Source organism: Mya arenaria, chromosome 17, assembly GCF_026914265.1.
Source record: "Mya arenaria isolate MELC-2E11 chromosome 17, ASM2691426v1".
NCBI lineage: Eukaryota > Metazoa > Mollusca > Bivalvia > Myida > Myidae > Mya > Mya arenaria.
This window is the reverse complement of record NC_069138.1, coordinates 47608211-47624167: the sequence shown is the minus strand read 5'-3', so window position 1 is coordinate 47624167 and position 15957 is coordinate 47608211. Positions and strand designations below refer to the sequence as shown.

The following is a 15957-nucleotide window of genomic DNA, read 5'->3' as shown; positions in this document are numbered from 1 at the left end:
ATTTGCAATGCATGTTGTGGACTGAGAAATCAAAGATGGCGTACAAAATCGCCGCCACAAATTAAAAAGACGAAGATTTATTTAACATGTATTTAACCTTTTTTCATATTGAAATTCAATTTTACATTCCGCACTGACTTTTTCAAGGTCAAAGTTATCATAAATTCAAGGTCACAGTATGAATAAATATCCCAACATTTTTCACATATTTCTTTTTAAGTTCATGTATTTTAAACCTGTGTCTAAACGTGGAATATAATTGAAAACAGTATGATGCTTTATTTAAAATGATATTAAGGGTAAAGTTTTCCGATCTTTTTTGAAATAGCTATCGCTTCATAGCATTGCAGCATGCCAAAGTTGAACACAAAATAAACTTACAGACTTCTGTAAGAGTATTATGAAACATTGTGCTAGTGTCAATCAAAAGTATATACAATTGCATGGCTTTATGTTAGCAGAAATAGTTGAACTCTTCAATGCAAAGAATAATGCCTATACAAAAAAAAAACTGAAACTGTTATTGCATTTCAATACACAAGGATCTGTAGAAAATGGCAATTTATGAAATGCCATATATTTCTCCATGTTTAGTTACCTTTCAATAAAATGTTTTAAAGGTTTAATGAACAAACACGGTGTTATCCAAATAAATTCTACACAAGGCAGTCGTCCAACAAGTGCTGTTTCCAACCGGTTGTAATATTATAAGTATAGTTTTGCGTTTATATGACAAGATTTACCATCGGGGGCAAATTGATCACCGGGAACAAATTTGCGCATATAAACGCAAATAACACCTAGGGTAAACTTGCTCAAAGGTTGAGCAAATTTACCCTTGTGGGTACTCAATGTTATATAGCGCAACAATTGTTTTTGCGACCGGGTGTATTTTTGATAAGGCGGAATTTACATTAAATAACTAGCAAATTTAAACAAAATCAAGAAGAGATTTTTTTATAAATACAAATCATTTATTTTGTTCTTCATTTATGAATGCTTTTGGCACACTGTTTGTACAAAGGACTCAAATGTTTGCAATACCATGTTTATGTCTGATTTAACTGTATTGTTTTTAAGTTTGGCCATTTGGTCTTTGTTTGGGACCCATATGCTATCAAAATGGAATTCTAAGCTTTCAAATACATTGAATTAAAAGCTATCGCACTCCTATTTCATCTTTTACTTTTGAAGTTATAAATTTAAATGCATTCTTGATTTTTTTAGAGTGAAAAAACTGACATTATTACTTCTTTGTTTTGAAAGACAACGATTTCTTTGTTATTTAATAAATAAATACTGCAAAATAATATCGCAAAGTGAATTAGAGTTGAAGGATTTACAGAAATTGATTTCAAGGTTAGTAATATTAGCCCTATCATTATGTATAATGTTCTATTTAACACAAACCTTTAGCATTTTATAAAACAAACTGATCCAAATTCCCAATAACTATATACACGCTACCAAAATACCCCAGTTGCAAATTTGCCCACTAGGCATATAAACAAGAACGTGAATGAATAGATGATAACAGTTTAAAAATGTACTTCCTTTTGACATACACAACTAAGCATTTCAAAATTAAAGTCTAAATCATTAGAACGTCGAAATCCAAATTGACCTATATTGACAGCGTTATTACTTATTTCTTTCTTTTTTTCGTAATTTGAAAAAGTCTTTACATAAATAAAATCACAAATATGTTTTATTTACATTTCATCTCTTTTTTCATATTAAAAGTCAAGTTAAACATTCAAATGTCCCTACTTTAGCGAAACTAGTGCTTAACAAGCTACATAGTATCCGCATCGCACGATAATGAGCCTTCGGGCATAATTATGACAAACGATATAATAATTTAATGCGCACAACATAGGATGATGCAAAAACATAAATAATTGCAATGCATTGTCGTGTTCAACATATTTGACTTTGACTTACATTATCAGAACAAAACATAAATGCATTTGATTAAGGTACAGATAAAAATATATACGATCATCATTCAAGATATCATTATAGTCAAATGAGTAAACATGATAATGCACTAAACGAAAATATATGTTTACATCAACCTATATTGTGCGCCTTTTCTGAACAAAATGGCAAAATAATGATTTTTTATGTGTGTCAATTTATTTTAGCCTTCTTTTAAAGGATTGTATCATTTTCTCGACAATTTATGGTCATAAGTTAACTGATGATCCCAAAGCAACCAACTATTTCGTCCCTACTGAGTTTGACATATATTCATAGTCTGTGATGAAAACGAGGCTCAATGGATTAAAAAATACACACAAAAATGAATCTCTTCTTAATTTATTTTCCGTTAAGATTTCGCATTTGGAGAACATCTACAATTTTAAGCAAGATGTAAAACTGATACGTTAATGTTGCACGTCATTTCAATAATACACTTTCGTAATGACGTCATGAGCATGACGCCAAATTTAGTGTTCAAAATGCGCAATTCATGTTCTTACTTATACACATGTGCCTACGCAATATGTATGTCTGATGGCCCAACATCTGGCGATGCGGTATATCATACAATATTTGTGTGAGGTTCGTGTAAGCTCATCAAGCTGGAAGAATAAATGTTCAAGTCCACCCAGTGTTTTTTCCAACTAAATATGTCAATATAGTAGAACCAAACAACCGTAAAACAGGTCTAATCAGTTTTTAGAAAGAGCCAACACGTGTTTTAAAATGTAAACTTTGTGACTCAAGCCAGCCGCCCGGTGTATCTCCCTGGTTGTTGGTCACAGACGCGATCTACGAACGTCAAGCCAGGGTTTATTCAATCGCATTTTGGCTACCATTAACCAAAATCTAAACAGTCACCTCAGACTGACTGTTCTTAATTACGCTGTCTTTCAAAACAAACCTTTTGTTGGTCCATGGTGTGCCAAACATACAACAAAGAGGCTCTAGGAAGCTGTATCAATAAACCCAAATAAATGACTTTTCTAAACTTGAGACCATTTAGTGTAAACAGATATCTAGACAGTTCAGTACCCAATAAATCCAATTTCTCCTGCAATGCTGCTACAAATTGGTCCATCGTCTGTCAAGCAAACAACAAGGCATTACAGTCCGCATTTTTAACCATATACGGATTTTACACAAACCCTAATGGGGTCTGACAATTCCAAGTGTTACCATATTTACTGTCATGCATAGTCAAAGATAAACACACCTTAAAATGTCTATACTTATGTCAGCAAACTTCTCTATCAAATTAATTGTGATAACAATAAATCACATTCAAAACAAACGCATGTATAGTTGTAAGCCTCCTCAGTGCCAAATTGACAACAATTTCGCAGGCACCTTACTTAGAGCAAAACAAACTCATAAAATTACCTTTTCAGTGCCATGTATACTATATTTTGTCAACCATTAGCCCCATTTAAAGCAAAACAAACCCATGTACAGCTTAAACTTATTTAGCATAATCAATACAAAAAAGACTTCAATTTGGCAAGTATGGCATATGTGCTGATATAATTTAGCATACTCATTATCAAATAGATCACACCGTGGCAACCACCCATTTACAGCCAAACGAATTCATGTGCGGCTTTTATTAAGCATAATCAATGCCAAAATAAACAGTTTGGCAACCATAAGCCCATTCAGAGCCAAAAAAGAATATGTGCATTTATAATTAAGCTACTAATTGCCAAATCCCACTTTTTTGGCTAACATAATCCCAATTCAGAGCCAAATAAACACATGCGCAGCTTGTATTAAACCTAACTAGTGCCACGTTACACAGTTGGACAGCAATAAAGTCCATTCAGAGCCAAACAAACCAATATGCAGCCCTAATTTATTATAATGTGTGCCAAATAGACCATATCTTGGCAACCATGCAGCCAATACAGAGTAAAAAAACACGTGCGCAGTTTTGTGCCATAGACACACCATGTGAAGATCTCATGAAACGTTATAAGTGCTAAAATGACCACATTTTGGCAACCTTAAAACCCGTTCCAAGCAGCTCATGTGCAGCCGTAATTAGGCATTTCCCGTGCCTAATAGACCATATGCTGCAACCATTAAGCCCATTCAGAACCAAATGTGTCCATGTTCTTCATACATAAGGCATTTTCAGTGGCAAATAATACACACGTTGATAATCATAAAGCCAATTAAAAGCCAACAAAATCCAGGCGCAGCACTAGGGCTACTAAATTATGTTGAAGATTCCATACAATTTGAGCTGAAGTAACGGAATTTTAAATTTACAATTATTTTATTCAGAATTAGACACAAATAATTTTGCATTTGCAACAAACACTAAAAAAGTGTACAGGAAATCTCAAATTTTGTGGAATTTTGTATCTTGACCTTGAACTGGTATTGACCTTGACCTGAAGGTAATCAATTCAGCATGTTTATTTAAGGTGCATTGGAAACATTAGCAAAACACATTGAAATATACGTCCATATTTATTTAAATGTGTGCCATATATAAAGATACAAATACTCTCGAACATTTCCTGGTAAAATTCAGCAACTTATGGAAATATAGGGTTCTTTGCACTTAAAATCAGTGAATTAATCATGTTCATTGAAAATATGAGTGTAATGGCAACACGTCCCTACATGTTGACCGGTCACTCTTCCTCCCATACAGATAAGGTAAAGGCCGGGAATAATATCAATTTAAAACACCTGAAAAATTTGAGATTCCATATTTTCAATTTGCTAATAAATTGTAAAAAACGTATCGGTATTTTATCATCCTTGGTGTTGTAGATTTTGACAACAATTGAAAAGTGGAATCGGCGATGCAGACTACCACATATTCAAGTATATCTCGCAAAAACAATGATAGATCGGCTAGTTTCAACTGTGACTTTACGGAAGACATATATAAACCGCAAATAGTTGCCATTAAGAATAGTGTATTCTACTCTATTATTGCTCCACTTAAATCCCACCGCCCTAAAAAGCGTACAAAAAAGGCACCGATGTAAAGTAGGTTAACGAACTCATTTATAACGTAGTTTGTAATATCATCGTGAAATGTGATAAGCAATCGCATGTATATGACAATGATGTCCTTTTGACGATACATTAATGAATATGAGTATACCATTAGTTGTATAAAAGAAACTTAACTTATATAAAAATAGTCTTACGTGTAACTTAAACCATAACTGATCTATATCATTTTGTTTATATCAATATCCCTGAATTGACACTGAGTAGACATATTTAGAGCAGCTGCAGATGGGTTTGTTTTGATCTAAATGAGCTTAATGGTTTCCAAAATGTGGTCTGATGGGCACTGTGTATGCTTACTGATAGCTTCACATGTGTTATTTGGAGGTAAATGGGCTTTATGGTGTGTGTTTTTATAATGTGCTCTATTTGACACTGAATATTCTTACTTAGAGATTCACATGGGTTTGTTTTGATCTAAAACAACATCTACTGTATCATTACATAAAAAAACTCTGCCTCTGGAGAAAATAACAACCTCAGTTTTTGAAGTACTAGCAGTTAAATTCCACTGCAAACAATAGTTCTCATATAGGTATGGCCGTAAATCTGATTCAGACAATATAACAGTATCGTCAGCATAACGTAGTACAAAAAAACTTTAAAAAAAACAATTCATCTGTAATTATCTTCATGTTTATCAATTACTAAACAATTTACAAACAAGCGATTTAAAAAAAAGATATTGATGCAAATCATTAACAAAGAATGGAAATAGTAAAGGATATAAACATTCTAGCTCCTTGTCAACACAGCAAGGACAATATTCCAGCTTTGTCCCATTCATAACTTTTACACAGCATTTTGCTTGTTCGTACATATTCCGTACATATTCCGAACAACATTAAAACTGAATTCCTTGGATCTTGTGACCATGTAAGTTAAACCATAGCATGTTTCTTTTTATAGAATCAAAAGCACATTTAATCAATTAATGCACAGAACAATTTCTTGCGAAATGTGTACAGATTTTCTATAAGCGTATTTAAAACAATACAAACATGTTATCGACTGTTGAATGTTCCAGTCTTAAACCAGTTTAAAATTCACTTAGCATATCGTACTTTTTAATGAATTTTAACAATTTATTATTTAAAACTTTAGTAAATAGCTTACCAAAGCAACTAAACAGTGTTATTGGGCGATAAATAGATGTTTCACACATGTCACCCTTAGTTGCATACACAGGATTAATAACACCAGTTGCCCAATATTCTTTGAAAGAGGGGGGGCCTTACAGCAGTTTTAAAGTGTTATTTCGCTACCTAGCATGTTGATATCTACATCTACTTGAATATCAAACACATGTATGTCCGTATTGTTATCAGCTTGTACATCAGTTATGTCATCCGAGTTAACATTTTTAAAATGATCAAACATCGCATTAAATGATGCAGGACAGTTGTTAGGCTTTCAAAAGTTCAAATCTTTCCAAAAACTTTTGGGGTCAGATTTGCTTAGCTGTTTTAACAAAGAAGCGCTTAATCGTTGTTTCTTTTTAAAAACTTGTTTAATAGTCTTTTCTAATAGTTTTTGATTGCAAATTTGTTAATTGTGAAAATTCTGCGTAGCTTTTGCAAACATCTTTGCTATATGGAAATTCTTTCTTACGCTTTTACATTCGTTATTAAACCAACTTTTATTTTTGCTGTATTTTTTAATTCTATTCTGTCTAGAAAAGTTGGACACACCGAAACACGCTTTAGCACTGTCGTAAAAAACAACAATTTTATTAACAACACAATTAATATTCTCACTGCTTAATCTATATTGCAGTAGAAAATGGTATAATTCATGTATAATCGTGTATATATTTTTTATAAGGATGTCACTAACACAATCATCTGGCTTGGTATCATCCTACAATTTCGCATTTTGTATTTGGGAACCATAACGTTCGTTACAAATTTTTTATTTAGAACAAAAAAGGACCAACGCTCACCGGATACGGACGTCGGAAAACAATGTACAAAATCATGCACACACACATTAAATATATATCACAAAACAAATTCGACCTAAAAAATGAAGTCCACCGTACATATATGCACATAGTTTGACCTAATATATATGCAAGATGATCTTAGAAGCTGACTAGCCGGCGCACGTGATGCCTGGGTCCGTCCCTCAGAACGTATCCCGAAACATTGGACATGCAGCATGAAACTGTAGCATTGTTTCTCGTTGAACTCACATAGTCTATTCAACTTCCAAATCCAAAGTTTCTTCAACATTGAAATAGCGTTGAAGTAAGACAGAGTTTTAAGGATTGAAATTCATTTTTGGGATCTTGAATGCTCCAAAGGACTATTCCCGTAAAGCGCGTAAGCATGCTTTATATGGTCAAAGATCTTATTCAATAACTTATAGCAATGCTAATGTTTGAAGCGAATGTGACATGAACATTGCGTTCTATAAGCTTAACGAGTCTATAAGCTGCCTCACAACATAGGAGATAAAGTTGGTTTGAAATGTTCTTCGGTATAACTCCTTCATCAGAGTTTTTTCAGCAATTTCTTGAGCAGACCCTTACAGGCTTGAAAGGAAACAAATCTATCGCTTTCCTATGGTAAACATATGTGCAAAATAATTTTTAAACCCCGAAATGCTTGGCCATGAAACATCCCGGACAAGCCAAACTGCGATTCCGACGACGCGGAAGACGACGCCAGACAACGTATCCATTCGCGTCATCAATGCTTCACACAGTAGAATACCGAACAAATAGAGATAATTGTATGCACTGGTTTCCATTGCTGGTATGGTTAAACTCAAATCCAATGTATAGTTAATAACATTACATCTTAGATACGAGATACAACTAGATGATTCTAGACCATCCGGCCTTAACTAGATTTCAGACTATCCGGCACATATAAGACTCAAGCATCAACTAAATTATAAAACTACTGGCACATATCTGACTCGCCTCATCTACATTTAAGACCATCCGGCACATCTTAGACTCAAGCCTTAGCAAGACTTCTGCATTTTATTTATAATATTGTGACATTTTGAGAAGTGAACTCTGTCAGGAATGCATTATGCCATGTATCATGTAAAATAAAAGCAAAATAAGAAAAACATGACAATACATTTGGTTACTTTATAGGTATTTACTAAACATAATTGACAGTAAAAATATTACATCATCATTTTATAATCGAACATACGACACGCATGTTCCTTTGGAAAGAAGAACACGGAGCTTAAATTAAGCAAATCGAATAAATATCCAAAAATATCAGATAAGAAATTAGGTTTGCAACCAGTGGCTTGGCACAAAGGTTAACTTATTTTAATTTATCTTATCTTATTAGAAGGCGATACATATACACGATCTATAATGAAGAAAATATTGTCTCGTCTGCATATTTAATATAAGTAATAACTCATCAGATACGGTAAATTAACCAAACATAGTTTTTTGTTAGATCACTTTTATTTTAACTTTATTTGAAATATAGTGTAGCTAAGATAGTATTGTCTGAATATTCAGAGGGCACGTGACTTCAGGCTGGAGCTAAAATATCACGTTAAGCGTATTCCACGGAAGGTTAGTCCATTACAACCACCTTGTCGATCACTCCAACAAATCCAGTTCCAGAATCATGTTGGTTTCTTGTGTCGCCCGCCATCCACGTACAGTATCTGGCCGGAAGTAAATGACGCCTGGTCGGAAGCGAGAAAGGTGATCGCCATGGCAACCTCATCAGGCTCTCCGACACGACCAAGCGGATGGGTCTTCTGTTGGTCCTCCGCATACTGGAATATAAGGATGCATATGTTCGTTGGTGGCTTAACGTAGGGTTCGTTAGTAGTTGGCAATGTCCAAAATATTTGTAAATCTACTATTTCGTGAGGTTCAACTCTAGTAAGCTCCAAATTGATCAACTGCGCTACGAAGAACACATTGCTAACTACTTCCGCTGAGGTTGAAATGATCACTTGGATACATTTTGGACGTTTTACAAAGGAATGTAAGGTACGTGGGGGGAAATTTCAGAAGTTAGAACAGAAATATATAGAGCTCCGAATGCCCTACCTGGGCGTATCTCTGCTCGCTCATGCCGCCTTTCCTCTGGATACCCGTCCGGATCACCCCTGGGCTGCAAGCGAAGTTTTGATAACTATTTACCATTTACAACATATGATAACGTTCATGTACGACAAGAAATAGAAAGAATAGAAATCTACAGACTTCGCATTTTCAGTGCCATAGTGACTTTACGTTGACAGTCCTGGACAAAAAGAGAATTTAGTTTGTCGAATAGCAAATTTTATTTTGCATGCATTTATTATAGCATAAAATGGTACACAATTGACCATAATCTTCTCGGAAAATCAACTTCAAACCTACTTGACGGAGTTGACTCTCACGCCATGTTCACCCATCTCTGAAAATATAGAAGATAAGTGAAGGCACTTCTGTTGCTCACTAAGTGTATTGCTTAATTATTGACACTGAAATAAAAAGGTGCATATGCCGTAAAACGATATAAAATGTCATTTAATTCAAAAAAAAATCCAGACAATCACGTTATATTGTGTGCAAACGAACGTCTTTTCAGAAATGACGTCGTTGAAATTGTGTCCCGGCTACTTGCGCACGTACGATTGTTTTGGACGTGACAGCGAGCTACAGCACTGTGACATTTCTCTATGAACCACCGGAAGCCATATAATAATCATCATTATTACATGGTTGTTGTAAAGAGTGTCAACTGCTAGGTGGTACGACTTGAACTGCACGTCATGCCACAAGCACAAATGGACACCAAATGTGAGTAACTTTCCGCAATACCAGTTCAATATCAAACATCTGTATTAAATAAGTTCAACATGTTAGCCAACCATTAGCTAGAATCCCCGTGAACTGGTCTAGCGCCGCCTTGCTTATTCCATAGGCAGCCTCGTTTTGGTACTGGAATACAGAAACTGCTGTTAAATGCCACTTTCGAGCTTTAGCAAGACGTTTTATAGAATTCAAAGAATTGTTAACAAAGGCATTGCTACAATTGATCAACACACTTCTTATTTCATTCTTCACCGAGGCCGGCGTTCAAAAAGAATGTCAAAACAAATATGTTACCGTAAATTGACCCGAAATACTTGAAACGTTCACAACGCAGCCTGAAAAAAATAAGAAATGAGCAGTTTGGTTTGAAACAGAACTTTCACTTACAAACCTATACCGAATGAAAATTAAATCATTTAAGTCAAGATAAACGAACCAACTATTTTACGGACTCGCATCATTCGAACTCGTGCGGAATCCTAATACAGTCATCAGGGAGATACCTTTGACCTTGCGTAAGTACTTCAACTAACTTCTTATATAATCTTACAGAAATGTGGGAACCTCATAGGTGACAGTATCCGTCAGTGATGGTTACAAGTTTTGTATATAATAATAATTGCAGTGTGCATGCGTGTGTGACTGTGTGTGTGTGTGTGCGCGCGCGTGCGTGCGTGCGTGCGTGCGTGCGTGCGCGTGCGAGCTTGTGTGTGTGTGTGTGTGTGTGAAAAACTCGTTTACCCTTTCGGACCGATACCTATTGCCCCGTTTATAAAACAATTATTCCCTTGGGTACATTTGCTTCTGGGAAAAAATATACCCACAGGGACCGATGTTTGTCAATAAACGGAGCAATAAAGACAACAATAGTTATGGAAGCTAGAAATGTACCAGGTATACCTTTGGTCTTTATAAGGTAAGGTAAACAAAGCTTGGTCAGGAGGAAAGGCGACCGGATGTTCGTGTTCATTACGTGATCAAACTCCGCCATGTTGGTATCCATGACAGTATGGTAGGCCAACACCGCCGCGTTGTTTACCTGACGATATTTATGGATAGAAGTATAACTGAGATGAAAAAAGGTTCGCCAACCCCACCCAAACTGGATACTCATGGCAGTAAGAGGTCGGATGTTGTATATGAGTAGTCCTGATGTGTCTTGGGGTATTATACTGACGATACAGAACATTATATCAGGTTGTTTATTTTTTCCGACTATAACTTGTTTAGAAGAAAATCGTTATAGTATTTAAATGGACCTTTTCAAAACACACGCTTTCGTATCAAATTGGTTGCCGAATAGTTAGTTAGAAAGCTGGTAGTTTTGCGTCCAACATCCGAACGTGGTGCTCTCGTTGAAGCCCATGTTTGTTACTTGCATTCCCCCAGCATTGCGTTGCACGCGTCCATATTGCGTTATTACGTTACGAACACACGTCAACATGCGATCAATACTTTACTCAAACGCCAACGTATCGTAACAACGCATAAACAAGAGGCCCAAAAGGGCCTATGCTCCACTGGCATGGCTTTTGTGGTCATATCAATCCAGAGCATGTATGTATGGGTAAAAGGCAACAGACATATAGTTTATGTTTTGTGTTTGGGTTACCTGAAAACGTAGCACGTTCAACATCTGAGCCCAGAAAGTATTGTAAGCAGATTAGTTGCATGAACTATTTTAATATGTGCCAAGTAAAAGTCATCTGACAAAAAAAAATGCTTTCAAAACTGTACTCATAGTAAAATTATCTGTAGTTTTAAAAGTTAAAAAAAGTTGGTCAACAGGTCAAAGTCAAGGGCATCCTAGGACAACATTGATCAATTTGAACAAACATTCACAATCAATTGTGCTGAGATGGATGCACGAACACACAAAAAGATTTTCAAACCTTTCCAGAGATATGTTTACCAAACCTGTGAACCCTGGGTGTGGCCAGTAATGACACCAGGTGCATGACTTAAACATTCACAATCAATTTTGTTAAGATGAATGCGCAAACTACAGAACTTAAAGCTAAAAAATGGCCTTTGGGCTTTCAACAAGAACAAAGCAGAGTAATTCACAAAATCAACTGCAGAAGCAAAAATAAAATTGTCTCTCAAAATCCTAGACTTGCAAATTGTCTCCCTTAACTCTAGACTTGAATTAACATATATACATGTAAACTTGGCTAAAAATAGAATTCGCTCATGCAGACCTGGCTAAAAATAGAAAGCATTTCTTTAAAACTTTCATGGCCCATAATCTAGGCATTCGTGGGCGGATCTTGCTGGTTTTCGAAAGGAACCAAGCTCTAATGGATATCTAGATACTGTACAAGTTTCATCGAGATATAATCAAAACTGAAATGTGAAGACTGTATCGTGTTCACAACCAATTGTTTACACAATAGAATTTTTATACTATCAAGGGCCATAATCTAGGCATGCATGGGCGGATCTGGCTGGTTTTCGAAAGGAACCGACCTCTAATGGATATCTAGATACTGTACAAGTGAAGACTGTATCGTGTTCACAAGCAATTGTTTACAGACGCACGACCGCACGGACGCACGACCGCACGGATGCACATACTACGTACACATTACCATCGCATAAGCTCTTCTGGCCTTTGGCCAGTAGAGCTAAAAATGCACTTGCCAGGACGTCTATTTGTCCGAACATATCCAGCGTTTTCTGCACGAGATTCTCAAGTTGAGCGTCATCCATGACGTCACAAACAGCGCTGAGGAACTGAAAAATAAAGCATGCTAAGTATGTATGAATGCTGCTTACAGTTTGTGTTTGATTTTGTTCGAGTTTTAAGCACGCTTCTGCTGATGCCTGTCAAAACGCTTAATATATAGCTGATAATTGTTGATTTCTATGGCAAATTCTTTTTGATATATACCTAGATTCAAGCATACGTCGTATAAAGAACGAAAATTGTTTGCGGTTGTTTTTTTAATAAAAATTCCATAGCGTATGGCTAAATAAAACACATACATATTGAGGTTATAAGGCATGCATTGAGCATACCAATATAAATTAAATTGAAGAGTTTAAATCACGATAAATTCAGTTCTCACTCTGTCATGTTTGAGACCAGCGGCCAGTAAGCTGTCCTCAACTGCGTCCAATTTGCTCTTGGTCCGCCCTGTGATAACCAGTCGGGGTTGAAACTGGATCATGTGTAGCGCCGTGGCCGCACCAATACCGGTCACATCGCCGGAACCTATAACACGGGTGTGAATGAGCCCCTTGGTACCCGCACGTAAAAAAATTCGCCGAACGTATAGATAGACGTATACCGGCAGATGAGGCTGACTTTGGCCGCAGTGTCAAGCCGTGGTCACGCCTCTCTACCGGTTCCTATGTCTAGAACGGGACGTGTATATCATTACAGTGACTTATTAAAGAGTATGTATATAGACTTATTCACTTGAAATCATGTGCATTGTGAAAAGCCTTGACATCTGGCCTAATGCTCATAGCCATGTGCCTGTGTTCCATCAAAAATAGTGATAATTTTACAACGACAAGTTTGATAAAGATTTAATGTTAAAATGTATTCAATTTCGACTGCTTTGCAATCAATGGTCATTTTTAACGTTGAAAATTAGCCTTACAATATTTTAACATTACATTTTGATCAAAATTGTCGTTAACAATTATCAGTATTATTTTTATTTAACGGGGTAAACGGTTAATCAAATTGAAAATAAACGTTAGAGGTTTACTTTACTACTTTATCCTTCAAAGGCGCCATGTTTTTAACAAATATTCAGTTATAAATCGTTAACGTCAAAGCCAGAAATCATCAACAAAACCTTGAAATTTAACCTGTCCTAGTTGAAACCGAAAGTTCACCCAATATATCACACATACATGTAGGCTTATAAATAGCTGCACACCCAATATATCACACATACATGTAGGCTTATAAATAGCTGCATTGTCAATAGATGAAGTTATACCAAAGTTTGACTGTCTAAGGTATCCGATGTATTTATAAGCTTGTCCACACAGAAGAAAAAAAAACACGAAGGTGTATCTGGAAAGAAACAGCGACTTCATAATACGGAATCTTATTTTAATCCTTCACCCTCCTCTGCTGTTGTGTGGGGAGACCGGATAAAATTGAATAAATATCAACTTGGATCACTGTGTAGCATTTATAACCAGTACACCTATGTACATTTTTACGTACTTAAGTTTAACTAAAATTCACAAACGATCTCACCTGTAATTATTACAACTTTATCCTTCAAAGATGCCATGCTTTAAACAAATATTCAGTTATTAATCGTTAACCTTCAAGTCAGTAATTTAAACATCAACAAAACATTGAAATTTAAGGTTACACACCACCATTGTCATTTCCTCTATAATTCAATGTGAAATTATTATTTTAGACAACATTTAAAGGCATTTCGAGCGAATGCAGACTATGATAAACATATATATTCATAAAGTACAAGCTTTAAATAACCTTTTAAGCCAATAAAAAGGGGGGTCAAGTTATTCCTAAGAAAAATCTCTCCACTTGAAAAACAAACTCTAAAAATTGCACAGTCCGCCATGACAGTTCTTCCAAAATGACTGTTCAACTATAGGGCAGCAGTTTATGCTTAAATCTCTATTCTAAAGGATTAATCAGGCAATAATAGATACTCAAGGTATAAAAGTTTCAGGAATAATGATATTTTTGATTTACAGTGTATTGAGCATGTGAAAACATGTCTATCAGTCATAAAAACATTATTTTTTTATTGAGAATTTTCCACACAACGGAAGTACATATGACGCAATGGTGACGTCATACCTATAACCTGTCCTAGTTGAAACCGAAAGTACACCCAACAAACATTGAAATTTAACCTGTCCCGGTTAAAACCGAAAGTACACCCAATATAATACCTTTTATACGCGAATTTGTTAATATCGAATGGCAGTAGAAACATATTGAATAGATGATATTATCATATACCGGTATGTAAATATTTGTACCAAACCTGTAATGATTTATTCTAAGTTCATATTCTTTGTTTTAAATGTTCCTCTTCTTCAGAGCGGCCCCCTCCGAAAATATACCAAAAGACCTGTCAAAGTATGTGACCAATGCCCCCGAATGTGACATTGACCTACGAACAAGGTCAGTACATGAAAAGTTGATCTTGCCTTTACGTGTCAAATACATATGGCAAGTTATTTTAAATTGCCTCTGAACATAAAAAAATACCACCCATACTTGACAACCTACACTGTTATGTCCTTATATTCAGAATTCCCTTGTGAATAAACACTTAGTGTATCTTTCACCTTAGAGGTAGGGACATGGGTCTTGCACACGACACGTCGTCTTCGTATGTGAAACACATGTAGCAAGTGATTTTAAAATCTGTCCATACAAGGGAAAGTAACAGCCCTTACACGACAACCCATACTCTATGTCCTTATATGCAGCACTCCATTGTGAATAAACACTAAGTATGACCTTGACCTTTGAGGTAGGGACACGGGTCTTGCACGCGACACGTCGTCTTGGTATGTGGAACACATGTGGCAAGTTATTTTAAAATCTGTCCATACAAGGGAAAGTTACAGCCCGGACACGACAACCTATACTCTATGTCCTTATATGCAGCACTCCATTGTGAATAAACACTAAGTGTGACCTTGACCTTTAAGGCAGGGACACGGGTCTTGCATGCGACACGTCGTCTTGGTATGTGGAACACATGTGGCAAGTAATTTTAAAATCTGTCCATACAAGGGAAAGTTACAGCCCGGACACGACAACCTATACTCTATGTCCTTATATGCAGCACTCCATTGTGAATAAACACTAAGTGTGACCTTGACCTTTGAGGCAGGGACATGGGTCTTGCACGCGACACGTCGTCTTGGTATGTGGAACACATGTGGCAAGTTATTTTAAAATCTGTCCATACAAGAGAAAGTTACAGCCCTGACACGACAACCTATACTCTATGTCCTTATATGCAGCACTCCATTGTGAATAAACACAAAGTGTGACCTTGACCTTTGAGGTAGGGACACGGGTCTTGCACGCGACACGTCGTCTTGGTATGTGGAACACATGTGGCAAGTTATTTTAAAATCTGTCCATACAAGGGAAAGTTACAGCCCGGACA

At 36.0% G+C, this 15957-nt stretch overlaps 2 protein-coding genes across 4 annotated transcripts in view; one reads left to right on the top strand and one right to left on the bottom strand.

The window, feature by feature from the left end:
• Window positions 1-8111: 8111 nt before the first annotated feature.
• LOC128222904 (3-oxoacyl-[acyl-carrier-protein] reductase FabG-like) lies at window positions 8112-14392 on the bottom strand. 3 transcript variants are annotated; one of them, XM_052932079.1, is made up of 9 exons: window positions 14292-14392; window positions 12889-13034; window positions 12461-12553; window positions 10718-10856; window positions 10112-10152; window positions 9874-9943; window positions 9380-9416; window positions 9065-9128; window positions 8112-8784 (listed from the first exon to the last, which is right to left on the bottom strand). In XM_052932079.1, the coding sequence occupies exons 1-9, from the start codon at window positions 14380-14382 to the stop codon at window positions 8629-8631; spliced, it is 837 nt and encodes a 278-aa protein (XP_052788039.1). In that variant the 5' UTR covers window positions 14383-14392; the 3' UTR covers window positions 8112-8628. The 3 variants fall into 3 exon arrangements, with proteins under 3 accessions (XP_052788039.1, XP_052788040.1, XP_052788038.1); XM_052932080.1 differs by lacking the exon at window positions 14292-14392 and adding an exon at window positions 14043-14178; XM_052932078.1 differs by lacking the exon at window positions 14292-14392 and adding an exon at window positions 13777-13923.
• A 496-nt stretch (window positions 14393-14888) lies between these two features.
• The window catches only part of LOC128223769 (uncharacterized), a 34685-nt gene continuing 33616 nt past the window's right edge, over window positions 14889-15957 (top strand). The window contains exon 1 of the mRNA XM_052933141.1: window positions 14889-14954. The gene's annotated coding sequence lies outside the window, so the exon portion shown is untranslated. The remainder of the gene's footprint in view (window positions 14955-15957) is intronic.

Excerpts from the sequence above, each read along its gene's own strand:
- LOC128222904 (XM_052932078.1), bottom strand. The coding sequence starts at position 13,876 with ATGAAGTCGCTGTTTCTTTCCAGATACACCTTCGTGTTTTTTTTTCTT. Across the intron at positions 9,944-10,111 it reads GTATTTCGGGTCAATTTACG|TACCAAAACGAGGCTGCCTA; the intron begins GTAACATATTTG and ends TCTGTATTCCAG. Across the intron at positions 8,785-9,064 it reads GCGAGCAGAGATACGCCCAG|TATGCGGAGGACCAACAGAA; the intron begins GTAGGGCATTCG and ends CTTATATTCCAG.